The 26,873-nt window shown below is 41.2% G+C and overlaps 2 protein-coding genes across 2 annotated transcripts; one reads left to right on the forward strand and one right to left on the reverse strand.

Moving 5' to 3' along the window:
- Positions 1-518: 518 nt before the first annotated feature.
- Positions 519-17,452, forward strand: LOC119741143 (ribosome biogenesis protein NOP53-like). The gene is made up of 13 exons (XM_038216841.1): positions 519-738; positions 2,251-2,330; positions 4,423-4,498; positions 5,220-5,413; positions 6,541-6,626; positions 7,570-7,665; positions 8,371-8,475; positions 9,671-9,844; positions 11,276-11,451; positions 13,156-13,222; positions 14,435-14,511; positions 15,551-15,604; positions 15,995-17,452. The coding sequence occupies exons 1-13, from the start codon at positions 602-604 to the stop codon at positions 15,999-16,001; spliced, it is 1,329 nt and encodes a 442-aa protein (XP_038072769.1). The 5' UTR covers positions 519-601; the 3' UTR covers positions 16,002-17,452.
- Positions 17,349-26,811, reverse strand: LOC119741340 (tyrosine-protein kinase fyna-like). The gene is made up of 8 exons (XM_038217091.1): positions 26,664-26,811; positions 26,135-26,293; positions 21,389-21,549; positions 21,057-21,170; positions 20,807-20,954; positions 20,684-20,700; positions 20,398-20,587; positions 17,349-18,769 (listed from the first exon to the last, which is right to left on the reverse strand). The coding sequence occupies exons 1-8, from the start codon at positions 26,809-26,811 to the stop codon at positions 18,567-18,569; spliced, it is 1,140 nt and encodes a 379-aa protein (XP_038073019.1). The 3' UTR covers positions 17,349-18,566.
- Between the last annotated feature and the right edge of the window lie 62 nt (positions 26,812-26,873).

Genomic DNA, 26,873 nt, shown 5'->3' on the forward strand with positions numbered 1-26,873 from the left:
CGCAAGACGTCAAAATTCATAGAAACGCTGCATGCAACGGCGGATCAGTTTTTTTTCCAGTAACGTCGCAAAACAGGCTGACATTGCGTACACAACTCACAAAACTCAGCAAAAGCAATACATTTGCATGCCTCCCCTTGCTTTCATATTAAATTCGGGGCGGAAAAAAATGTTGGCCCACTTTTAATTTTTCGGGAAGAAATAATTTTTGCCCCCGCCCCCCCCCTTCCCCCCAAATAATAATTGCGTTCTTGGCTGCATGACGTATAATACCATTACCAGTAGTTTTGTTCATACATTTAAATCTAGTATCAAATAATTAATGTCCATAAAAAACAGAATAATTTGTTTAAGCTGGAATAAGAGCTAATTCGTTTGCCTTCTGAAGTTCTGATGGCGTAATCCCCTGTGGCGGGATAATTTTCTGCATACACCTAGTGCAGCGCCCTCTGCAGACGCATCAAACGACTCGCGCCCTCTATCGACAGGTTGCACAATCGACTAATCTTGATATCTAGCTACGTACATGACCCACGTGCACTCAAAGTCTGAAAGTTAAGTGTACATGTATGTGTGATTTTAGTTGAACCGGAAAAAAAAAATGGAAGAACAACCGAAGGCTACTACTACTAAACGAAAACGAGTCGCCAAAAATCGGAAGAAAGCATGGAGAAAACACTCCAATATACAAGATGTAGAAGAGTTTTTGGAAGAGCAAAGGCAACAGATGCGGACAGGGTGAGATGCTGGAACTTGTGCCGTGTGCATGACATGCATGATGTTGTTGCCGTCTGGCATGTCTGGTTCCGCGCTCAATGTCGTTGTGACTTGGTATTCAGCTTGGGACGGGAATCATACCTAATTCATGAGACGGGAATGTTTGGAGTTGACTTCCCCTATAAAAAAGGGAGTAATTGCAGAATACCCCGCCACTCGGAAATACACCCCTAAAATCACTGGCTACGAGGTTGGAATCACTGCAAAAGAAACAATTCAAGTCCATTGCCAGCTACGCCATGTACGCGGATACTGAGTGGGGGTCCATTATTTGAGAACGAAGCAACACAAAATGAATGGGAGTTGCTGAAAAAAATTCTAAGTCCAAACCAACCACCCTGTTGGCGGCTACGAGGCTACGGAGTGGGAGTCCCCTTGAATATGCTTGAGAACGAAGCAACACAAAAGGAATGGGAGTTGCTGAAAAAATTCTAAGTCCAAACCAAAAACCCTGTTGGCGGCTACGCGGTCACGAAGTGGGAGTGCAATGGAGCATGACGCATAGTACATACAAGTAGCGCTGAGAATGTTTATTGAGGTCAATCAGCCGTGACCTCGTAGCCGGCTACGAGGTGGATAGATCGAGTGGCGGGGTATTCTGCAATTGTGCCTATAAAAGATAGTGGATATTTAGCCGGATATTAAGCCCCCTAGATTGTACAGCGCCCCCCCCCCCCCCCCTTCATGCATTTTAGGCCTAGGCCTAGGTATTGTTACGGAAAGATTCCCATCTGGCCATCACTTGTCACTCTGTGCACCATGTGCACACTCCCACTCCGCTTCCGTGTAGCCGTTGGTTTGGACTTGATAGGTCACTGAAGGGAAAAATTAGTGATGGCCAGATATGGGATTCTTTCCATTGACATTAGCCTGCCTACTCCCAATTACTCGTACTTCTTCTTCGTTCATTCGTTTTCATGATGACTTGATGAGTTGGGCCCAACTGTCCCTGTCGAGCATAGTGTTGGAAAGAGATGGACCACTCAGACCATTTGGACCATTTGGACTATGGAACATTTTTTGAGTGGAAAAACTAAGTTTTTACTCACCAGCCTCGCGTTTCCGATCCAACGAATACATGGCTCACGCTTCATGTGTGTTTACGTACGTTGCGCCAAAAAGTACATAATAATTATGCACTGTTGCGCAATGCAAAGCATACAATCCCCCTACCATCCCAAATGGTCGAGCTGAATATGCTGCGCTGCATCGTTACAAGTTGTCCGTTTTGGTGGACTGTTTTAAAATTTGACCAAAAAAGAGGGATGAAAAGATCCATCAGACGATAAACTGGGTTTTTTTTTACTACTTGGCCTTGTCCGGCAAAACATTGTTTACTCAAAGAAAGCCTGATCCAGCTAAATATCCACAGCCTTAAAAAATCTCTTCCCATGGAGATGCATGTAATATCTGCTCGGAACCTTTTTAATTAATGCCCATTCATCAGGCTTTGTTTAATTTTTGTTTTTGCAGAGGTTTGGCATCAGAGAAGTCGGATCAAGACCTGTTCTTTGAGGACAAGGATGCTGGGAAACTCATCAGGACAAAATCAGGTTGAGTTGAGGTCATAATAAACCTACAGATCCATTAGGCATGTTAGGCTCCGCCCATTGGCACGTGGGCAATACCACGTGTGATCATCCAATGCAAGACTGTATCGTCAAGTGCAAGCATGTCAGACAGGTGTTATCCATTAATTGCTGCTTGGCTGTGATTGGTCAAAACATAATAGGGGGTGGGGCTTAGTGGATCATTTTATTGTAAGAGCCTTGAGATGTAATGAGGTCATGTTTACTTTTCTATAAAATGGGGGCTAGTTTGGGACGACATCCTGTCGTCCCCTAGTCTGATGATCAGATGTTCACATACATGTAGGCACAGCCGCGGTTGAGCAATTTTTGCCATCCATATGCAGGTTTTTGTAACATGATGCAAAAAAGCATGTAAGGGTTAGGGTTCAACAGCTCCTGGTGGGGCCCATGTATCCGATCATACATTTCTCGTTAATCCTAACTGCCCCCAAACTTTCAAAATTCTAATGTACGGTTTAGTATCAAAGTGACTAAAGACTCTATAAAACCAACTAACTTAGGGGCCATTCAGAATTTTCAGTGTTTTAAAATTTCGACTTTTTTTCCAAATTATTTTGACCCACCCACCCACCCCTAATTTCGATTAATAAAAAACTGAACATGTACATGTACATGTACTTGCATGTACATATACTTGAACATGAACATGTATACCCATGTACATGTGTGTCTAGTTCAGTGACGGCGTGAAGTTGTCGGTCTTCCTCTTTTGCACTGGTGACCTTCAGTTTTCTTGTGTCTTGCCAGCTGATATGCTGTTGGGAATGACAGGTTACAGTTTTGGAAGCCACAAAGATGACCGTGGTTTTGTCGTTTTCTGGATGAGGTGGATGACATGTGACATACGAGGTTGTGCCTGTCACGTGAGGTAGCTGGGAAAAACATTCGCTCGTACCCCCCCCCCCCCCCCCCCCGCCCTGTTTGCAGGGCGGGGGGTACGAGCGAAAGAAAAACATCAGGTTTGGGCAGACATCACACCACAGGCTGCGGTCCTCGTAGTCTTGGAGTCCAGTGGTTGAATAGTCCAGTTTTTATAGCGATTGGTAATCGACGCCCGCGGCGTGTTATAGAGCCGATCTAGTACACCTGGTACCCTGCTGCCTCTGCACGGACTAACCGCTACAAACGCCCGGCGTCCAAGTCTACTGAAAAACCACCTCCCTCTCATGCCACAGTGGGTCTATATACACGTACATGACGTACATGTACAGTACATACAGGGGACGAAGTTGGAAAAGAAACACGCATCGCGATATCGGAACGCTTGCGCGTAGTTCAGGCAAGTCAAAAGATCTATCTTTCTTTTCTTTTTTTATTTTTTCCATGGAAAGTGAATTTCGATTTTCAATTATTTAGCTTGACCCACCCACCCACAATTTGGAAAAAAGATCACAATTTTAAAACATTGAAAATTCTGAATGGCCCCTTAAGAGTACAAAGATTAAGGGGTCATTTATAATTTTTATACGTTTTTAAAAGTGTACAAATGTACCCCCGGGAGGAGGGGGTATAACGACCCATGTACGTTAAGGGGCTTTCAGAAGATCTCTCATAAAAAAACCCTGATACCTCAACTTGATGAACTCTGGACCAGCTCTGGATTCATGGGCACAGCCATATTTGTCATTCAGCTTCATGCTACACGCCAGTGACAAACATACAGGATGCAGCCCTTATCAGACGCAACTTTTTGAAGTGATGAATTGCATGTGCGTGCGCGTACTGCAAGCGCCTCATGTGCCAGCCATCCTATCTTTAAGACTGTAATTTTTCAAAACTAATTGCAGCGCTACGAAAGAACCATTTGTTCCAGGATATCTTTGAAATCAACATTTTTTTAAGTACTCTTTTTTTTGGGGGGGGGGGGTGGTCTGCCAAAAGGATTATGTTTTGTACGCTTTTGAAAATGTTGATAATCTTAGATGACCCGTAAGTACATTTGCTTTCGGAACAATAAAGGAATGAGGAAGGGACAAACTGAAAAGACTAGAGCTAAACCAGTATCGTTTGTCAGCCAATATTTCATCCAGTGTTTCTTCCCTTCATGTGTCAGGCAAGAAGAGAGGTCCAATCCAGCTGAAGGTGGACCGACGTCTTCGCCCAGATCCCCGAGTCCCACCCGTGCCAAAGTAAGTCTCCTGTTTATGTTTGTTTTGCCCTACATTATATACAATTATTGGAACTTAAGCCCCGAGATGCAAGGGGGCACTTGTGTGCTCAAGAGAGGGCTTCGTTCAGCGTGCTGCTGCTTCCGTGCCAGTTATTTTCCGCTGCCATGTTTTAGGGATTCTTAAATTCTTGTCCCTAAAAATCTTTAAATTTTTCTTGTTCTTTATGGGCCATCGTTGCCTGTTGGCACAAAAGTGATATGAACTACAATGTGAACTGTGCTGTACACCTCCATCAACACTCGCCTGTTAATTACACACATTTGTTATCCGCTTTCCACTTGTTGTATTTCTTCTGGAGGACTTTCATTAAATTCTGAAATTCTGAACCCAGATATAACCTTAGGTGAACGCTGTCTAGGGTTTTGTTCCTGAATGTCGTTCTCCTTATCAGCCAGCAGTAACAGCCCCCCCCCCCCTCCCCTTGTACACACCAGCCTACTGATTGCAAGTGCATAACCGGACTTGTTGGAGCAGTCACATTTAAGTGAATCACAACCAGACGCCGATAACCCTACAACAATCCTTGTCTGTTGTTATGCAGTCCATGATGTTTTGTATCCCCAGCAGGGGGGGGGGGGGGGGGGCAATTGGCACCTGAGGCTAATCTGAGGGTTCCTTTTTTCCCCTGAGGGCATTCGTTATTAACGATTTTCACATTTAACAAACTTATCTTCTACAGAGCATTTCCCCGAAAAAATAAGAGGTCGAGCAAGCGCATCTTGGAGATGCGAGCTAAGGAGAGTCAAGGAGTCATCGGTGCCAACAAACAAAGGAGGCTAAAGCAGTCAGAAGAACAGCGCTCATTGTATCAGGAGACAAGACAAAAGGAAAAAAAGAGGCAAGAGGTGGGACAAGCAACCTACGATATCTGGGGTGAGTCCATATTGGTTTTTCATTTCAGAAGTGTCTGTTATTTTTTCCCTGGCAGGAAATTGCAGGGTTCCGACAGTCGTGGAAAATTCTTGAAAATACTAAAATTTAAAGCTATCATGGAAAAGTCATGGAATTTTGTTATTTTACAAGAAAAGTGGTCATGGAAAAGTCACAGAATCCTGCGTAACCTGTGATGATGCATAACATTTGGCAACGGCAATCTTTCAGTTTGCATTCCAGGTTACTATTGGCTCTGTGGGCGTTTTTTGACCACTTTGGAGAGCCCAGTGGAGGGGGACATTCTGCCCGTGCGTTCTGAGTCGCGCGCATATAGCGCAAAGAACGTGCGTCTAATTTTATTCTGAATGTGCACAAAGCTATATTCACGTGAGCGTCGGGTGTCACAGCCAATGCGTGTGAATGTCTCTCCCAATGGTCTCCCCCACTCTCCCTTTCTGGGATACTTGTACACAGACCCCATACTTAACCTTTATGCATGTGTGCTCTATACGTGCTCAATGCATCATATGTGGTGCTTTCTGGTCAAACTGGCGTCCTTGGAGTGGTGTATATTGTAAATAGGCTCCTGGATGCCAAAACAGCATCGGAATTGGTCATTGAAATACCTGATTTTGTCCTGGAAAAGTCACGGAATTTCTTTTTAAGATATCTGTGGGAACCTTGAAATTGTGAATTCCATTTCATCCATAAAAGCATGCAAAAAATGGATTGGTACTTGGTACTTGGTTGGTTCTTCTCCTAAGGACTTCCACAAGGGAGCATAACTAGGAGGCCAGAAACACCGGGGCAAACCCCTTCTCTTCGATAAGTGTCACTGGGTTCTTTTACGTGCGTTAGGCTTACAACACACGGGACCTCCGGCTCAACGTCCCATCTGAAGGACGAAGCAATAATGGTTAAGTACCTTGCTTAAGGGCACAAGTGTCCGGGCCCGGGCTCGAACCCACGTGACTGTTGCCTCTGAAACACCAGAACATGAGTCCGGTGCTCTTAACCGCCAGGCCATGACACTTCAGAGTCGTGGATTGAAGTGTCTTGACGTAAAAGAATGTATATCTTGTTTCAGTGTATATCTGCTTTCAATTTCTTTGTGTTTTTTTTGTCAGGTGAGGATGCAACCAAGGTGATCAAGAAGGGTGGCATTGAGGCTGACGAGCACTTCCTGAGGGAGACCAAGAAGAAACCAAAAAAGGTAAATGGATGGACAAGGAAACAAGAATATTAATAAGGGCCGGCTTATAACTTAAAGGAACGCTACTTCCAAGGTGAATTTGACATCACAAAACACTGGAGCAAAATTAACTGGGGTTGAACGGTGCTCAACTTGCCTAAATGGAGAGAGTATTGCTGTGACCAATAGAGATTTGTGTGTGCTTGTTGAAAATTGACAGTGAGATTAGTAAAATATTAAGAAGTTTATGTAAGGAGCAATCTATCTTTTATTATAGGATCAACTAAATAACATTAAAAAAAACTGGAATGATAAATATCAGAGAAGCTCTCAAATCATCATCTAAAGTGACTTTCAACAAAATTGTGACATGTGACAAACAATGAAAACGTGCAACATTTACGATACCGATAACATCAAGGAAGCTTTTCTTAAAGGGGCACTAGGTCCTGAAATCCCCGAAAATGTTATGTTTTGGATTGTTTACTTAGACTATTTAAAACATCTACTTGAAAGGAAACCAACCTAATGTCTTACCGTTCCCGAGAAAAGACGAAAAAAAACCCGCTTGTTTACATCGGACATGACGGAGTACTAATACGTTTTTCGTGTCGTTCTCAGTGTACGATATACACATTGTGTGTCTCGCTCGGGAGCAGCAGTGACCAAACTCCCAGTTTTCAAAAGATACATGTAGTTGTGTGGATGTTTATATCCTACTTTTAAATGTTATTTCCGATTAACATCATCTCGTTCAAAGCGCGTTTTGTTGCCCAATTGGGCTGTTCCAGGACCTAGTGTCCTTTTAATCTAAAGACTCCTCACAGTTTTCGAATACTTATTTTTTTTGGCAAAACCTATTCGGTGTAAAGGATTTTACACCGAACATACCATGTTCAAAGTGTTGTTTTGTTGAAGGGCAAAACAATATACAAATGTCTGTTTTTTTCTTCTGTGTCACCAGCTTCCGCCCAGGTACCAAGACAAACCGAGTAAACTTCCTGCAGTAGAGATCATAGCTCCTGGTGCATCTTATAATCCATCACTTGAAGATCATCAGGTATGTGTCTTAGGTGGAAGGTTCTCCTCAATTTACAGCCCCACCTGAACCCCCCCACCCCAACCGCTTTGGTGGGGGTGGGGGTGCCTGTTTGTTGTTTTTATGCTAATGCCAATTTCCATATTCATGAGCAAAAGTGTGATGTCATTTCAGGCAGAAACCTCAATGTTACAACTAGTTTCAGCACAAAAAGGTGCCAGAATTTTGGATAGTTCGCAGTCGTAAATTTTGTTTTCTTTAGTGATTCGTTGTTGTGTCAGTACATGGCAGTAAACCCACTAGCAAACTTTTCTCACACATGTTTTCATTGAACACATTTTTGGGTTCACAATTTGAACAGAAAACACCTAAAATTAAAAGGGTCTTCCTGAAATGACATCACAGCAACAGCGACCTCAATTATCCGGAAAAGCATGGACAATATTAAAAGTTTAAAGAAGTGCACTTTTCAATAAAATTAACCAAAAAGGGATGTCAAATAATATTCATATATTGAAAAGGATTAGAACGTTGCCCAAAATAAGTTCCTAAAAAATATTCACTTAATAGGTCCTTTAATGCCATTTTAACACATTCAGTAATTTAATTTAAAGTCGGCATGTTCTTGTTCATTTCAAACTTCCCAGTTACAATGATTTTCCAAATCAGATTTTTCTGCATGTACAAAAGTTTTACTTGACTGCGGTTAACCCTGTTTCTTGACAGGATCTAGTCAATGCGACCTACGAAATAGAACTCAAGAAACAGAAGGATGAGGAGAGATTAGAACGATGGCACAAGATCCCCAAACTCAGCGCTAAGCAAGTACAGGTCAGTACTTAATGTTGAGTCAAACCAAAGATCAGGTCAACTGTGTTCCCTAGTATTTCTAGATATTTGTTATCTGATAATACAGTCGAGTCTCGTTAATACAAACTCGTTCGGACCTAGCCAAATTGTTTGTTATATCAGAATTTTGTATTAAGAGGAACATGGGTCCCAGTCCTATTCATTGTACACATAAATGCACAGACTTTGTGCACCCATGTCAGACTCTGTGCACCCACGTCAGACTTTAGTGCACCCACGTCAGACTTTTGTGCACCCACGTCAGACTGTGTGCACCCACGTCAGACTTTGTGCACCCACGTCAGACTTTTGTGCACCCATGTCAGACTTTGTGCACCCATGTCAGACTTTTGTGCACCCATGTCAGACTTTGTGCACCCATGTCAGACTTTGTGCACCCATGTCAGACTTTGTGCACCCACGTCAGACTTTTGTGCACCCACGTCAGACTTTTGTGCACCCATGTCGGACGTTAATCATGGCTGTGATTGGTCAAAACAACTTGTGGCAGGGCCTTATGGATAATTGAATATTAACGCTAACCCCCCAGGGTTTTTTGGTTGAAACCCTGACAAACGCAGCAACATGCAATGCTTGTCAAAATGACAGGCCTGGTCCAGCATAGCAAGATCCATCAGGTCAAAATCACAAGGCTAAAGTGCCATAGAGTCTGTGGTCACCAACTGCAGCAGGATACAGCTGTGACATTGTTCAATGAGACTGACTGCTTCAGAATTGGCTGTTCAAATTCACTTCTGTTGATGGCTCAGTGCAGCCAGGTCTCATGGACGTTTCTACCTAATGTACAGTGTTGCCTCTGGCAGGGTTAGAGTTAACCCTAACCTTCCCTACTCCATCAAAATCCGTCACCCCATTTTGGGGCTTTTGGTAGGCAAGCCATGAGTACCGAGTAAAACAAAACCTACCTATAGTAGTGGCGGTCTTGTGGTGGATTTCAGCAGATTTCAGCAGATTTTGTCCTAAAGCATTATGTGAAACATGGTTAGTGAATGAATTTTGGTGTACTTGGTCCAGTACTTAGTAAAAGACACAAGGGAGTTAGGGTTAAAAAAGACATTTGTAAGACTTTTGGATGCATAGCATAAAACTGCATAGCATAAAACCGTTCTTTTATTTTGCATGTAAGAAACATAAACACATCTGTCTCGTTGTTTAGGAAACCTACATTGATGAGATGTCAGCTGGTCTCTTCGCAGAGGAGGCAGATCAAGGGGTGGAGCCCGAGACGACAAAAGGGGAGGCAGAGGGCGTCCTCCCAAACCCACCAACAACCTTTGAGAATCGTAAAACCAAGAAACGGAAACGAAAGGAGAAAGAACTCAAGGAAAAGGTAAAAAGATGTTCATATTTTCCGGAGATTTTACAAGCTTGCGCTCTGCTGGAAAAAAAAAAAATCTTTCTGTCGGAAGATGCCATCTCACAGAGTTTTATCTCACAGAGGGTTAGCGTTATCAAAGAAGTCGTCACACAACCTCAACACCATATGTGATGCGATCAAGCTAAATGAGTCGTTTGTCGACCCTGGTCAAATTTTGTTATTACAGATGTGAAAAGAGCACAATTTAAGCATTGCTGCTGTGAAAATCGCATGCTAGTACCATCTTTAGTTCACAAATTATGAAGTTGGAACACCAAGAGATGTGATGAAGTGATGTGATGAAGTGGCTCTATTTTGGCCTGAATATCCAAATAAAAGTTCCTGACAAATGACTCATTTAGCTTGATCGCATCACATATTATGAGATGTAATCATCTTAAAAAGGAGAAGAAAACATACAAATCACAAGTTCGAACTGGGTGCTCCATCAAAAATTATAGACGGGTAGAGTGTTGTAGTCGAGTCCATAACAAGTCCGGTCAAAAGTAAATCACAAGTCGTTTCAGAAGTCTGGTCAGAAGTAAACAGGGGATGAACAATAACCAACGAATGCTTCGTCAAAATATACTTGAATTGCTTGAGATTTGACTGGGACTTGGATGACTTGTGATAGACTTGTGACTTGTGATGGACTTGAAAACAAAACTGGATGGGATGTGCAATCATACCTGTCAATTTTCATCAAAAGGTGACAAAAAACATAACTCTGTAGTTGAATTGATACATGTTATTGTTAGTGGTGTGCATTTGCGGGTAGTAAGGGAACCGCGTACCCTGTTGAAGTAAAACACGGGTACCCAGGTACCCACAAAACAAACCCAATTGCGAAATTCAAATCCCGAAAGTTGTTTGAAGAGCTTTAGGCCTATAGCTGTATGGTGTAAACTGCAACTTTAGCGAGCTTCATCTGTTGCACGTTAAAATGCACATAAAAGTGAAATCTGTTTTGGTTTTGCATGTAGCCTGGTTTTGCACGTATCCTGGCCTTAAAACCCTTCTTTTTTTGTTGTCTGAGAAATGGCTAAGTAATTTGTAAAGTTGGTTACGGGTACCCGATCCCATCAAACTGGAACCAGTTCCTGACATCAGCGGTTGGGTACATTGGTGCGGGGTTCTGGTGAACACCCCTACTTATTGTCAAAGGATGAAGGTATTCCCTTTGAACTTTTTCAGAAGGTTTTTTGCCCCTTTCATTTCTGAAAACTGGCAAGTTTTATCATTCCGCAGGATTTGGCTTTAAAAAAAGAATGTCTAATTTCTATATCATGCTAAAAAAAAACTTAATCCGCCAACCCCCCCCCCCCCCCAAAGACCCAGAAATGAGCTGAAAATGAGTTGGTAAAAATATGAGTTGTGACTGACTATTCTCTGCCCCCTGCACAGGAGAAACAAGTCAAGGCGGAGAAGTTGCAGAGAATACGACAGAATGAGGTGTACCGGCTGCGCAGCATCGCTAAGGAGATTTCTGAGAAGGACGCACAGTTTGAGGCGGAGAGGATGAAACGCGAGCAGAGACAGAAAGAGATGGAGAACGTGCCACGAGCCGTCGGACATCACAAGTATCCTTAAACCCAAAAGCTCCACACCAAATCCTTGAAAATCCACTGGGAAGATTGCTTAACCCCAACCCCTTTGAGTGATTTACTATGAACCTTCCTTGCTCTGGCAAAATCCAACACTATATGGTAAACTGTGCACATATTAAACAGTTGGACTCTGTTTATTTGCGGTATGCCTGATCTCATGCAAAGCATACTCAGCCTACTAGTGCAGTACTCACTCCAACAGATTCCAACAAAAATTGCAGTTTGAGTTTGAAGGGTTGGGGGTGGTTAGGGTTAAGCCAAAGCTTTTGTACAGTTGACTTTCCTCAAAACAAAGTTCTCTGGACCAGAGTTGTGATGGCTACAAACACTGATTTCAATGCATGGTCGTCTTTTAATAGCTCTCTTAGCAGCATGAGATGCAAACAGCAGGCGTACTCAGTGGCGGGCATTCTCCGAAACCACAGCATAGGATTAGCGAGCATCATCACTGCGACGATTAGCACCTCTCCGAATTGATTGGGCTCACTGATTGAGAATTGTTTTCAAAACTGCTTGTTGTTAATAAATTGATCACAAGGCATTTGCCAGCAACCGAACCCCCAAAAACCGCTTGTTTTAAAGGGAATGTACATCATTGGCTTTTGCTGTAATTTTCAGAAATGAACTATTTGGTTAGTATAATAGATCAAATATTGTTACTGACAAACCAAGAAAAACAAAAATGTTCAAGTAGTCTGGTTCCCTGACTCCACAAAAGATAAAATGGATCAATTTATAGATGATGGAAAATTGTAAGGCAAGGGAACCAGTCTAGCTGGCCTGCACCCGTTCATGAACATGTAACCAATAGCAAACAAAATTTGGACTGAAAAAATGGTAAATTTGGAGCAGTAGTTGAAAAATAGTTAGGTTTTTCCAACGCTGGTCGGCCGACCACCGTTGGAAATGTTTACAAAAATACCATTTTCTTGAAAATGACTTCACACCAGGTGCCATAACTTTACAAGATGCTTGAGACTGTCATTTACCAACATACTAGTAAGGTATTTCGTAAAAACTTGGTATTTTTATTTTTCGATGTTTGCAAATGTTGTATATTCCCTTTGACCAAATTGTCATATCACATGTACTAAAGCTTGTTTTAACCCTCCTATGCCAAGTTGTCCTTGCAGTCAAAATCAGTCAAGTGACTCTTTTTAACCCGTAGGAATTCCCAGCCCACTTAAAGCAGGATTGACTGCCTTGGACTGATTAAGTTACTTGATACAGCTATGCTTTGACTCCGGGTGAGTGATTAAACAGCTGTGACCACAACTTGCCTGCTTTGTCTGTGAACGCAGTTTGACAAGACACAAGTCAGCTGGTGACTAGCCTTTGTTAACAGTATAGCAGAGGAAGGGGAGTTGAATTTTGACTGTCCGTGACTGCTTAAATAGCAGGAGTGTTAACCCTAAAGGGGGGGGGGGGAATTGGGTTAAGCCAGTATTTTCCTCAAAGGAATGTGCACACTTAAGTCAGGACTGGCAAAAGAGCAAGTACGGCTACTTTTTTCTGGGGAGTATGATCACAGACATTTTTATGAGTACAAGTAAGAGTACCCAAAATATGTACTCAAGTATGAACACGAGTACGAGTACTGCAACACAGATATGATAAGATTGGAACATCGTAGTAGATCTCCAAGGCCCCCAGTTTTCCTTAGCCTTGCCACCATAGATTGGAGGAAGAACCCATGGTGATCAAGCTGAGTGATGAACTCGTGGGGAGTCTACGAGAACTCAAGGTTTGCATATTCTCTGACTTTCTCGTTCAAGAGGGTTCCGTTCTTGTTACATTTTCTCTAAAAGTTAAACTGAAGCACTTTCATTGGCTCATGGGAGGATAGTTTGTACTTCAACATTGTTTTTTTTTTCTTTTGTGTTCACCGAATTAAAGAAAGAAAAAAGTGTATATAGCTAGTGCTGTTTGATAAATCTAAAGGTTTGTTCGGTGGGGACTAGCACCAGTTAACTTTTGCTTACTAGTGCCAGTTGATTTTGATATCTGAATATAACTACAGATATTGCAGTCCGTATCTTGTATTATGGAATATTGCGTGTTTGGAAAATGTAAATTGAGCATTGGTTTTTGCCATTCACTTACGTATTTTCTATTTTTCTATTGAGCACTGCTCTCTGCCTGCTGTCTGAAAGCTTGTAAGCAAGATTCAAAGGAAACTTTGTCATATCGCCATTTGGTTGATTGATTTTCATTAAGAACTATAAGTTAAAGAACTAAGTTAAAGAAACGGTAAAAAGAATAATGTCGGACATCTGTCAAAAACTATCACATGATCCTAGAAAGCAATTGATAAAAGTTATTTTAGCAAACCTTTCATCCATCATCAGACTATCATAACAAGCTTGAAGTTGAAATCTCACTCGTCATATTAACCCTAACCCACCTGGGTATTTTGGCGAGAAACCCTGCCAAATGCATTTAACATGCAACACTTGTCTAAATGACTAGTCTAAAAGCCTGCCCAGTGTTGCAAGATCCATGAGGCCAAAAGTCTCAAGGCCAAACTGCCTCAGAGCCTGTGGTCACCGAATGCAGCAGGATACAACTGTGGCATTGTAGAATGGGATTCTACAATGGGGTTGTCTCAGAAGCAGCCGTTTATGCACTGGTATTGGTAGCTGACTGCATCTAAGTGCACCAGACTTTTCCACCTGATACACTGTGTTGTGTTTGGCTGGGTTAGGGTTAATGCAGTAAAGATTAATTATCGGCCATTTACTTGTATAACTTTCAGCTAGATACTGTTTTATTTATTTAGTTTATCGTGCATTCACCGTGGTAACTGTAGAGTAGGATGGATCACTGTCAGCTGATTACTGAGTCAACTGGAAAGGTTATTTAGGTCTAAAACAGTCAGGCTTTATGCTTGAATTCCAAGTTTTACACTTCTCTAAGATCTTGTGTTGATGTTTGGGAGTTATTTGTTCCTTTGCAGCCAGAGGGGCATCTTCTCAGGGACAGATACAAGAGTTTCCAGAAGAGGAACATCATTGAAGCAAGAACGTGGAAGCGGTGAGTACGCAGTGCTTAAATTCAAATGCCATTTGGAAGGAGTGGCTTAATTTTTGACTGTTGTGCCGTTGTAGAGATTTTGAAAGAACAGGAAAGAAAATGTCATTTTTGTTTTTTTTTGTTTTGTTCTGCCTAACATAAGTAGTAGTTTCCTATCCACAGCTTTGTCACTTGTTACCAAATCCCAAATCTTGTAAGAATTGTCAGGGGTGGGCTTGTATCTGAAAACTTTGACCTCCCGAGTGTGTTCCAAGCTGGAGAGGATGAACATGCACAAACATGCACAAAGTTTCATATTATATAGGAATATTATCGCTCGGTAAAATCTGGACTTTTCCAGTTCACTCGGCTTCGCCTCGTGAAATGTAAAAGTCCAGATTTTACCTTGCGATATTATTCCTCCCATTCCACGCTGATCCACTCAATATTTGTATACTATTGCTACATCACTGATTTTAGCAGTTTTCTCCTCTTCTGGTAAGCAGGCCTTTTGCTGTACTTACTGCTTACAGTCAGCAGGAAATAGATGAAGGCTCTATGAACAGAAAATTGTGTGCTTAGCAGCGCCATGAAATTGGGCCCTGGTGTTTATCAGTAGACCTAACACATAATGCTGAAACACTTTGTTTACATGTGTCAGTGTGCTTTCCTATGGGAGCCAGGTGGGCCGGACGCCAGCCAATTGTCCCCGCCTGGCTCCCATAGGAAAGCACACTGACACATGTAAACAAAGCGTGACAGCATTATGTCTTCGGCCTATTGGGAACTGCAGGTAGACCAGGCAACACTCCAAGTTGAACAGTCCGAAAGTTCTGAAGTTCTCAGTTGATGTTGCAGACTCCATTTAAAATATATGAAATTTTTAATCCCAAAAAGTTTCATTTAGGCCTAGTGTTTAGGCAATGTCTTTTTTTCGTTTCGCTGGCCTGTTGGAGAACGGGCTTCAAAGAGACTGGAGAGTCATCTGTCACAAAAACAGAATAACTTGCCATGTCTGCTTGGTATTCATGATTGTTCTCATCTTTTTTCTTCACGTTAGGGGCCAAAAGGCACAGTACAAGGAGTATGAGAAGAAATCGCATAAGGAAATCACGTAAGTCATGACAGTGACTTTGGTTGGCTTGTTTTGTCAGGAGGAATAATTGAAGGAAGAATTTAAACTGATTCTCAGTATTAACAGTCACCTTCTGTTGTGAATGTTTATGTGGCTACTCACCAGCAGGGGAGGGGAGGGGTGCAAATGTATTATTGCTTTTGTTGAGTTTTGTGGGTGGTGTACACAGCAGATGCCTTTTTTTTGCGAAATCATTTATAAAAACTAATATTAGAAATAACATTTGGCTTTTGTGCGTGTGGGGGGGGGGGGGGACCATGGCCCTCGTTGGCACCCCCCCCCCCCTTTGGATCCGCCATTGAAAGGATGAAATATCCTTGTTTCAGTCAGTGCTACTGCATGTTTTCTCTTTTCTCTTTCAATTTCCAGGGCCTAGACACGAAAAGAGGGGTCAATAACCTGAATTAGTCATCAGAAACGCACGTCCTAGGAGGACCCAAGGACAGAGAGCACGGATTCAAATTGAAGTCAGGGTACTATCAAGGGTTCGACCTTAACTATTTTGTTTACTAGCCTGCCGGGCTACTGAAACAGACTTTTAACTAGCCCTCGAGCATTTTTAAACCGCATGTTTTTTTCTTTAAAAGAGTGTCTCATAAACAACAATGTGCATACATGTAAAATGTGTATAGAGCCTGAAAGTTGATCCCTGGTGGCACGCTTCAGGTCCCCGCGAAAAGGAAAATTAACGTGTTAAAATCAAGAGTTTTTAAAATTAGTTTTGATATATTGATTTCTTTAAAAAAAATCACCCTCGAAATTTTATGGAAACTGAAAAATCGCATGATGTGAAAGAGACATATTGTGCCAAAAATTGACCTGTCACATCCAAACACGTCCATGTAGTTCAAGTCAGTTTTGTCAGTGTTTTTAATAAACAGATCTTATAATTTAACCCTTTAAACCAGTTGAAAAAATTATACACAAATTTATACAGGTTTGATTTTTGAATTTAATGATTTATTTCTTCATATCCTTTCATCTTTGCCGTATTCCAATAATTTTTTTGAGTCGCCAGCCGGGCTACTTAAGGAATAGTTTGACTAGCATGCCGCTGTTTTGACTAGCATGTGGCTAGCGGGCTACTGCTAATTTCGAACCCTGTATTATCCCTCCCCAGACTGCCTAATTTTACCCACAGCATTGTTGAAATCAATGGGAATCCAAGTTCAACATAAGCAGGAAGCTAACCCAAGTTTAACATACTTGGAACCCATGTTCAACTTAATTGGAACCCATGTTCAACATAGTTGAAAGCCACGTTCAACATTGTTGGAACCCACGTTCAACATAGTTGGAACCCATTTTCAACATAGATGGAACCCAAGTTCAACATAGTTGTAACTAACGTTCAACATAGTAAGAACTTAAGTACAACAGAGTTGGAACCCATGTTCAAAATAGTTGGAGCCAAAGTGCAACATATTTGGAACCCAAGTTAAACAGAGTTGGAACCTAATTTCAACATAGTTAAGACTCCAAGGTTCCAAGTCAGCAGGAACCCAAGTTGTACACCATTTACATGTTTGTAAGAACCGAGAACCTAGGTTTCTTTTCAGAATTTGTACTTCTGCCCTTCTGCGCTGACGATGGGAGAATATGTCGTTATCAAGTCTTACAAATAGAAGAGTTAAGATAGATTTAAGGCTATCCCTGACAAAGCAGAGAGACTCTGATAAGGTGATATTGTGACTTTTCGAATTAATGCAGACAAAATTTACAGTTATTTAACCGTCTTCTTTATTTTTGATCGATTACATTTGATCAAATGTATGCAATCTTGTGTGTATAATTAAAATTCCTGGTATGCATTGAACAGAATGATTCGAATTACAACCCAAACAAAATGTGATTGCTTTTTATTTGTAAAATGATATATTATTGTCACACAAAGAAAAGTCAATTTTGTTTGTAAATAAAGGTAAAGCAGCCATCAGTACATATTTATACAGCAATGCATTTATAAAGTGCTTAAAAGCCTCGTATGACTACGTGTACATGTATGCCTCAGACAGTTGAGCCGTATGGACGACACTTTTGGCATTGGTGTCCCCGTGTTTTCAATTCAAGACATTTATATCATACTCCTTTAGAGAAATTAAAAATAGCACGATAACAAATTTGATAAATCACAAAAAATATAACAAAAGTAAAATACGCTTTGAACAAATGAAAAACTAACTTTGGTTTATGTACAAGAGAAAATAAGGAGTAGGGGGCTGTTAAAGTAAGCCGGGGCACAATAAGAACAGCATAACGAAATACGGACAAGACGGACAAGACAAACGTGACACGATGAAAGCTGACGGCAATTTAAAAAAATGCAAAGTAGGAAGTAGGAATGCAAAAATATATAAAAGTACAAAATGATTATGAAAGTACAAAATGAATGAATAATTGGAAGAGCAGTGATTAATAGAGAGAAGGAGCTACCATAAAAAAGATGAAAATGCATAGAAAAAATACAAAGCAGCAATGCAAACATTATATAAGAGTACAAAATGAATAAATAATTGGAAGGAAAATCTCGGTATCAAGGATTTGGAACTATCGTGAAATAATCCAAACATACAATGTAGTATATGTACAATGTATATAATGATGTTTCGCATGAAAATGCATTAAAAAAAAGAAACTACATGCATATGCATAGTAATTATGGTACATAAGAAAACTATAAACATCCATATCGAATTTTTTTTTTATGGATGTGCAACAGTCCGCACTGAATGGAAATAACTGATTTAAAAATGGACTTCTTATTTCAACGTACGGAGTAACCAACAATACCAGGTATGTATGTGGAATTAGTCTGGACCAATAAACACTTATGCTCTGTTTATACTGTGGTCTGTGTCCATGACCTCGGTGGATATCTTCAACTGCTAGATTCCCTATAAGAAGTATTGCAGTTGACAGGCTACTGTACAAACCACCGTCTTCATTCTGCTTCCTTGTATTCAGGTTCTTCTGCGCTGGAGTAGTTATCCAAGTAGGAATACAGGAACTCAAATGTGGGTCTCGCAGCGGAATCATTGTCCCAACACATGAGCATAAGTACGTACAGGGCGTCTGGGCAGTTGGCCATCTTGGGCATGCGATAGCCTTGCCCAACCAGACGCTCAGCCTGCTCGTTCGTCATACCTTATTAGAGAGAGAATGTTTGTCAACAGTGTTTGGATAATCTTACAATACCACATACAACAGGCAGCGCAATAGGACTTTCCTGAATAACTAAATACAACTGACATCCGTTCAAGCTATGTAGATCTATAGACTGGCTTGCACAAGTATCAAAACCAATTCAGTAGCGAACAACAGACATGTCTTATATGTACATAACCAAATACAGATATAAACTAGAGATTCGCGTTTGTTGTTACAAACGCAGTGCGGGTAGACAAGTATTTTATGAAACACTGTCCAGTTAAGTTCTGAATATTTTTATGGAAGAACAAAGGATCTCAAAATTAAATCCTTTCCAGGACTATCAATTGTTTTGTTTGAAAAAAGCATCTTTAACGGTGTGATAAATTTCAGTAAATATTCTATGTACACATGCAAGTTATTTCTGGCTTGATGACGTCATTAATCAAAAACGGGAAGTGAATACTGATTTAGTTCGGAGTGGATGTTCATTGTGAAGTTAAATAACGTATGAACAATTTAAAGAATATAAGTGTATGTATTCATAACACCAAACTTCCGGTTTGATGACGTTACAGTATTTGGAAGCAAAAGGTGAACATATGGTATCGTTATTTGGGCTAAGATATATGACATGGATCAAATGATAGAATTAAATTTAAAATATGATCGTTGGCAAATTCTCATAAAAGTAACTTCCGGTCTGATGACGTCATGAATGTGAAACCTTGCCAAGTTAGCTGTGGTTAATCAAAGATATCAAGGGTCGATTGGGTAAAATTTGAACCTATGGTTTTAAAAGTAAAGAAAAGAAACAATATTGTATGTGCTGCTAGGGGGGCGCCCTTTCGGATGATGACGTCATCACACTGTTTTTTGCGTCTGGCACTCCTCACTTAACACTTTCTGTAGTAAAATGCTTCCGCTTTTGAGTTATATTCAGATTATATTGCACTTCTGGTAACACCGGAAGCAAAGGTCAAGCGGTTTTGTGTCTGAGGACAAGAAATGTTTCTCACGGCATAGTCTAGAACCTCACGAAAAAACGAACACGATACTCTATTTGCCCTTCAATCGCATGTAATTTGACATGATGACGTCAGATGGCGTAACAAAATTTATAACATCTTCGTAACATGGTACAAGTTCATACAAGGTTTTGTGATCATACTGTGAACCGCTCGGAAGAAATGTTTCTTTGTTTTGATTTCAGGCTAACGTCTTCATTTTGAATTCACCTAACTTTGACCTTCCAGTAGACCCGGAAGTAAAGGTCAAGCGAGTGCACGACAAAACATGTTAAGTGAGTAATGGTCTATCTGATTACAGAATACAAACATCATTGAATGTTTAGTTCAAGAGTCATAAGTGAAGGTATTTGGTCACTTTTCCAGATAAAATCACTTGTAATTTGACACCTGATGACGTAATCATGACGTCAGAGTAATATGCACCACTTCGGATGAGGGTCGATATATATATTGAAAGTTACAAGTTCATACCATATACAGTTTAAGAGAAAACCCGCGGAGAAGTACTGTCTGGAAAAAAAAAAAGATTAATCGCAACAAAACCAAAGAGTGGTCGGGTTGTGCCCGACCACTCAATGAAAAATACAACTTTACCTAAATATGGAGTCTGTCCATGTGTGACCAACTCTGTCAGCAAAATACCAAATGACCAGACATCGGATTTAATGCTGAAGCCTTTGTGCATGAGAACCTCGGGGGCTGTCCATTTGCGTAGGATCGAAACGTCTGCACGTGACACAGAAATGCAAGACATGCTCAACTTTGGTATAAGATCAATACAGGACTCAGGTAATCAAACCGGGCTGTTTATTGAAAACGCTATGCATAGTCGCTTTGGAATTTGCTTAGGGACTGTGGAAAAATAAATGTTGTTTTGGACCTGCGCCTTGGCTCTATCTGTCAAAAGTTAATTATGTATTCGATGACCATAAAATCATTCAGTGCGATTTGTCCCAAAGACAATTAACAGTTTGAAAGAGAGGGATATGTAATGAAAACCTACTGCATTGTGTTGATCTTGAACCACTCCTCTTTGCCAGCCGAAAATCAGCCACCTTGACGATGTTGGCGTCTCCAATAAGTACATTCCTTGCAGCCAATTGACGGTGGATGTAGTTCATGGACTCCAAGTAGGCCATGCCAGAAGCAATCTAATTAAAAAAAAGTAATGTTTATATCATGTAAAATAATGGAAAATGGCCAGAAGAAATGCTTGATAAAAGGATAAGGAAAAAAACGATTTCTCTACTGACCTGAGCTCCAATGTCAACAAGTCCGGGCAACTCCAGGTTGCGTCCTTCGCCATCTTTAAGGTAATTCAACAGACTGCCGTTGCACATCCACTCCATGACAATGTAGATGGATTCCTGGGTAAAAAAACCCCCAAGAATTGCGGGTTGTAATAAAATGCAAAAAAGCTTGCAGGCCTATAATTTGCATTTTGTACATTGATGCATTGTATTCTGAATATCTAAGCACCCCCCCTACAGTAACCTTTGTAATTGCACTTTTAAAGTTTTAAAAGAGATTCTTCAAAATATTGCTGAACAAGACCTTATCTTCCATCAAAGGACCTGATCCATACCTTGTCGGAACAAATACCACACAGTTGACAGAGGTTTAGATGGCGCAGGTTCTTCATGATGTTAGCTTCTGAAAGGAATTCGGATGGACTAGTCCCCATCTTCAGGGTCTTAATGGCCGCTGTGGTCTTTTCTTTCCAAATACCTTTAAAAAAATATAAGACTGAAAAAGTCTGTAATCAGAAATTAAAATTATATAGTAAGTGCACTCTGCTGACTCGTCAAACTCCCCGAGCCAATTTTACAGGTACATTCACATATTGAAATTAATTTAACAAGGCTGTTAAAGAATGACTTTATTTACATCCATTTCAACATTTTTCTCGAATAGTTTAAAGTTTCAGTATAAGCAATTATCATATAGCCTGAACGACAGAAAGAGAATTATCTGGATATTCTTATGTTTTCATTTTCTCAAAAGCAAACTCCTTAGGCAAAATGACACCAGGAACAAAAATGCGCACCTTTCCAAACGTCTCCAAACTGACCGACTGCAATCTTTTTTTCCAGCATCAAGCACTCCTTGGGGATTTCCCAAACATCGTCGCCCAAGTCCACGGTCTTCGGAGTCAATCTAGGGCAGGGGTAGGTTAGTTTGGTGCACAGTCCATCAGGTACCCCTGCAAAGAGAAAATCTCCTCTGAAATTTATAATATTTTTGAACGGTTATAAGTTAATAAAATAGCACCATGAGCTGTTGAATTATATGCTAAATCGCTCCTTGACAAACGTTTTCGTTGATTTTAAATACATAGGATCTGAAATATATATACTGATGTTACCCTGAAATGATACTTTAGGTTTAACATTCTATCAGCACATTAGGATGGTGAGCGTCAGTTAAAGGGCCATGCGAAGTTTTCTCGGGAAAAACACAGTGCAACTTTCTACTCCTCTAAAATGTATAAAAGGGTATTTAACATTCCTTTTTGATTAATTTTATTGAAAAGTGCACTTCTTTAAACATTTAAATCGGTGCATGCTTTTTCCGGAAAATTTGGGGCGCTGTAAGTTGTGGGGTAATTTCAGGAAGATACTGTTCAGTTTCGAAGTTTTCCGTTGATATATAAATTTTGAATTATGAAAGGGTTGCTGATAGGCTTAATGCACAACAAGGAATCACCAAAGAAAAGACATTTTATGACAGCAAAAATCCGAAATTGTAGCAACATTTTGCGCTGCAATAGCTGTAAGATTGAGGTTACTGTCCGGAATGACATCACAGTTTTGCTCATGAATATGGACATTTGCATTAGCATAAAACCCCAAAAGGCACCAAAGAGGCAAAGTACTAGGCCTACCCTGAAAATTGCCAAATGAAATTTAACAAAAAAAGTTAAATAGGACACAAATGTGCATTTTTAAGGATAGCATTTAAAAATTACATTGCATGGCCCTTTAAATTTACTTCACGACTAGAATTAATTAGTAATTAAGTTGGTTTCATTTCTCTAGTCTACACAAGTTCTAGCCCCATAAATGTGGCCTATTTACTGGACTGCCTCCGTAAACATAGGCCACACATCCACATGTACAAAAACGTGTCGACTTTGCCAAATTTTGATTTTCACATTTAGACTTACTTTGTAGGGTTTTTTTTGCTTTAGAAGCATTCTCACCCTCTATATAGGCTAATCAGAAAGTGCTGCCTTTTTCAGATGTCCATTTTTCGTGAAATTTCCAGATACATTTGCACACGTTTGCGTATCAAAACTTCAACATGAAATTCCACAAAAATTAGACATCTTAAAAAGGCAGCACTTTCTGATAAGCCTATATAGACGGTGAGAATGCTTCTAAAGCAAAAAAACCCTACAAAGTAAGCCTAAATGTGAAAATCAAAACTTGGCAAAGTCGACACGTTTTTGTACTTGGATGTGTGGCCTATGTTTACGGAGGCAGTCCAGTAAAAAGGCCACATTTATGGGGCTACACAAGTTCCAGAAATCAAAATTTTACCTCACTCTCAATCCGATATGGCCGACTCGTGAATGAGGCCCATACACAACTTCCTTCCCAGTGCTTTCTTTATTTCCAACCTCGTTTCCAATAGTAAGCCCTGGATAGGAAACTGTCTTCCTCTATCCGGTGTCAGGTCAACTCCCTTCCTAGCCGACTCGCCCCCTGACCGACTCGCCCCCTTGAAAATTATGCACCGTACGGGGACATCGTGAAATAAAAATAAAGACAGTGGAGCACATTGCCCGGTCGCAACGTGAAACTTAATGGAGCCAAATTACTCAAACGCAAGTTTGAAGGATTTCCTATACCAATGCAAACACCTTAGCACAACTTTACCGATATAGCGCAGCATGATTTTTCGTGGAGTGCCCGTGGCATAGGGCCCGTTGGCCATGTGCGCGTAGTAGCGTTCACGGTGACTGCCGGCGGGCACGGCAGGTACCGGTTGGTGCCGGTGTGGCAGGTAATTCTGTCCCCCCTGGTAAATGTGTCCCCCCGGACAGATCTACCGGGTCGTGACCCGGTAAATCTGTCCGGGGGGACACTTTTACCTAGGTAAACCTGTCCCCCTCTAGGTAAATCTGTCCCCCTGCACGACGTTAAATGTGTCCCCCCTGGTAAATGTGTCCCCGTGCAACGTCACAAGTCTAGCACCCAGACTGTATATTAGTAAAGTTTTAACTGTTTTTGCGCGGCGCCTTGCTAAATTCGGGAATGGTGCTTACGTCAAAGCACAACTCCAGTTTTGATGACGACTTCGGGAGCGAGCGATTTGCATGGTGGGCGTGCGCGCGAGTGTACCGCACCTACGGAGGGCGTGAGGGCGCTAGCGATAGGTTGAGTATTACTACGCGTGCCTTTTCTGCTTTCTTGCAGAAACATAGATCGGTTGATTAACATCTAAACGTTAATTTCATTTTGATAATCATTGATGAAGAGTGGAAAAATCTGAAAATGTATACCCTGTGCGCTGAATTCATTATAATAACATCAATATAACAACTTATGCGTGCAAAACCAGGGGGGACAGAATTACCTGGAGGGGACAGAATTACCTGGAGGGGGACAGAATTAACGGGCCAGGGGCGCACTTTTACCTAGGTAATTCTGTCCCCCCGGACACTTTTACCGGGGGACAGAATTACCGTCCACACCGGCGCGCGACGACAGCTACAGGTATCCGGTACGGTGGGTGCCGGCGCGCGGCAGGTATACCCGCGTTCACTGTTTGTCAATGACATAACGTTATAATTGTAAATCTCGACTCTGGGTCCTCAGTTTCATTAAAAAATATTTTTCAGAATAAATGATGTATATTTGAAAAATCAAAAAAATGTTTTTCATTTTTTTTGGTTTAGTGGTGTTTTATCAAACATACCGAAGGGTTTTGAAAAAGTTATAAAAGAGGCTCAGAAATGGAACTTTCAGAACCAAATTTTGAATTGGGCAATAAACTCAGATATCGAAGCTGATTTGCTGGACCATCTGTCTTTCCCTCCACTGTCTTTTTTTTTTTTTACGATTTCCCCGTACGGTGCATCATTTTCCAGGGGGCGAGTCGGTCAGAGGGCGAGTCGGTCAGGGGGCAAGTCGGCTAGGAGGGGAGTTGACCTGCAATCCTCTATCCTGGTTCGATGCCGTAATGGATTTATATCGTGTACTTGTCTTTGTGCATTACGTGTTTTCACGTTCATTGTAATTATTACGTCCACACGTTCTTAAAAATAATAAATTCTTTTCAAATTTGTTCATATTAATATAAAATGTGATGCTGCATATAGTCTGGATAAGATTGTTACATTTTAATTTTGAGAATAAAATGGTGTTTTCGTAACTCGCACCACAGCCTCGACTCCAAGGGCGCGTGCTCGTTCCTTACACTAACCCCTGGCTGTGATGATGACGTATATGACGCTGAATGGCTATTCACAGCGTACTGCGCGGGTATTTCGAAGATTGCACGCCGGGCGCGCCCATAATGCGCTCGCGCTCGCGTGCTTAGCTTTGCACGTAACGTCACGTACGAAAAAGAAAAATTATGATTCAATCGTTGCGAAGCCTGTACGATATGGATTATGTCAGCCGCGTTTTTCGCAAACCCCCCCCCCCTGTATCTGTGGTTGTAAAGGCACGAAAGAGGTACGTACATTTTATACAAATCTTTGCTAATTAACACAACGTCCAAACGTTGTGTTTGAAAGGATTGATTCTTCAAAATCACAACTTTTAACATTTTAAAGATGGCGTCGGCACGTAAAACGGATAAACTGCAGCCCTAATTATAATGTACCGTATTTTGGTACATTTAAATTACACAATTCCAGGGGTTACGATCGCGCAAGGCATGATTGGAAACAACATGGCGCTGCAAGATCGTACCCACGGGGCACGAGGTTGCTCGCACCATGCTCACGCCGCCACGAATTGATGCTGTTTTTACCCAAGACGCCGCATACAAAAACAAGCTTTAATGTAACGCATATGCAGGCACCAGACTATTCCTCAATCGCATACGTGTTCAAATATCTTGCATATGCAAATGAGCCATCACCAGGGTGAGAGACCAGGTAGTGATGGGTGCGTACTGCTCGACACCCTTGGAACGAGGTTGGCCCATATACGCCTTCGATTATTCCAAATGACCCGTTACCCATATCATTGTGCACATGCGCAGTTGAAATACCGAACTGGCTAATTCAGTTCAAATACTTTACAAAAGAGAGCTCCATCATGACCCCATACAGTGCCATTTCAACAATGTCTTTTTTAACTCGAAACTTGCGTACGTTGGTGATGCTTGATAAGCTTAGCGAGTGTAGGGAACGAGGCGCGTTCGTGTATGTAGAATGATCCAGTCTCATCATCGTCACGCTTTTCGATCTCGTAGTGTTTCACATTGTTGCCTCTATCGGAGTCGTGGTCAATAATCGATATTGAGAAAGCACCTGTGAAGGAAAATACTTCAAAGATTATCATTCAAAGGAATGCAACCCTGCACGTGAAAAAGAAGATGATCAACAAGCAACTTTTGGTTTCGACCAGATTGGCTCATATGTTAAACATGGCAAGAAATGTATGGTATATAGCTAATTCACACTTTACTGTTACAGCATGACTGGACTGGAGAGATGGAACCATACAAGGAGGTTCCTGTAAGGTACATCATGAAGGTACATCATGTACGATGGCTTAAAGTGCATGAGAGTACAATTTACTACCATCATACCATGTAAAGGGTCCCGCTTTGGAGGTCGAAGGCAATATCACAAACTTGTTCCATGCACAGAATATAAGGACAATCGACTTGACTTATACCTGGGTTGCTCTCACTGTCCCTGACAATGAACATTCCTCGCTGGACACCAGGCTGTAGCAGGTTCTTCTCAGCTTCAATGCGACTTATATGGCCTAAGTACCACCTGGTTAGAATTCGGGAGAATCTCAGAGCCAGATGCAAAGGCATATAACTACAAACAAATGCCTAGACCGTAAATTGTCATTTAATCAGAATGGAACTCAAAAATT

Source organism: Patiria miniata, unplaced genomic scaffold (assembly GCF_015706575.1).
Source record: "Patiria miniata isolate m_02_andy unplaced genomic scaffold, ASM1570657v1 HiC_scaffold_5, whole genome shotgun sequence".
In the NCBI taxonomy this organism is placed as follows: domain Eukaryota; kingdom Metazoa; phylum Echinodermata; class Asteroidea; order Valvatida; family Asterinidae; genus Patiria; species Patiria miniata.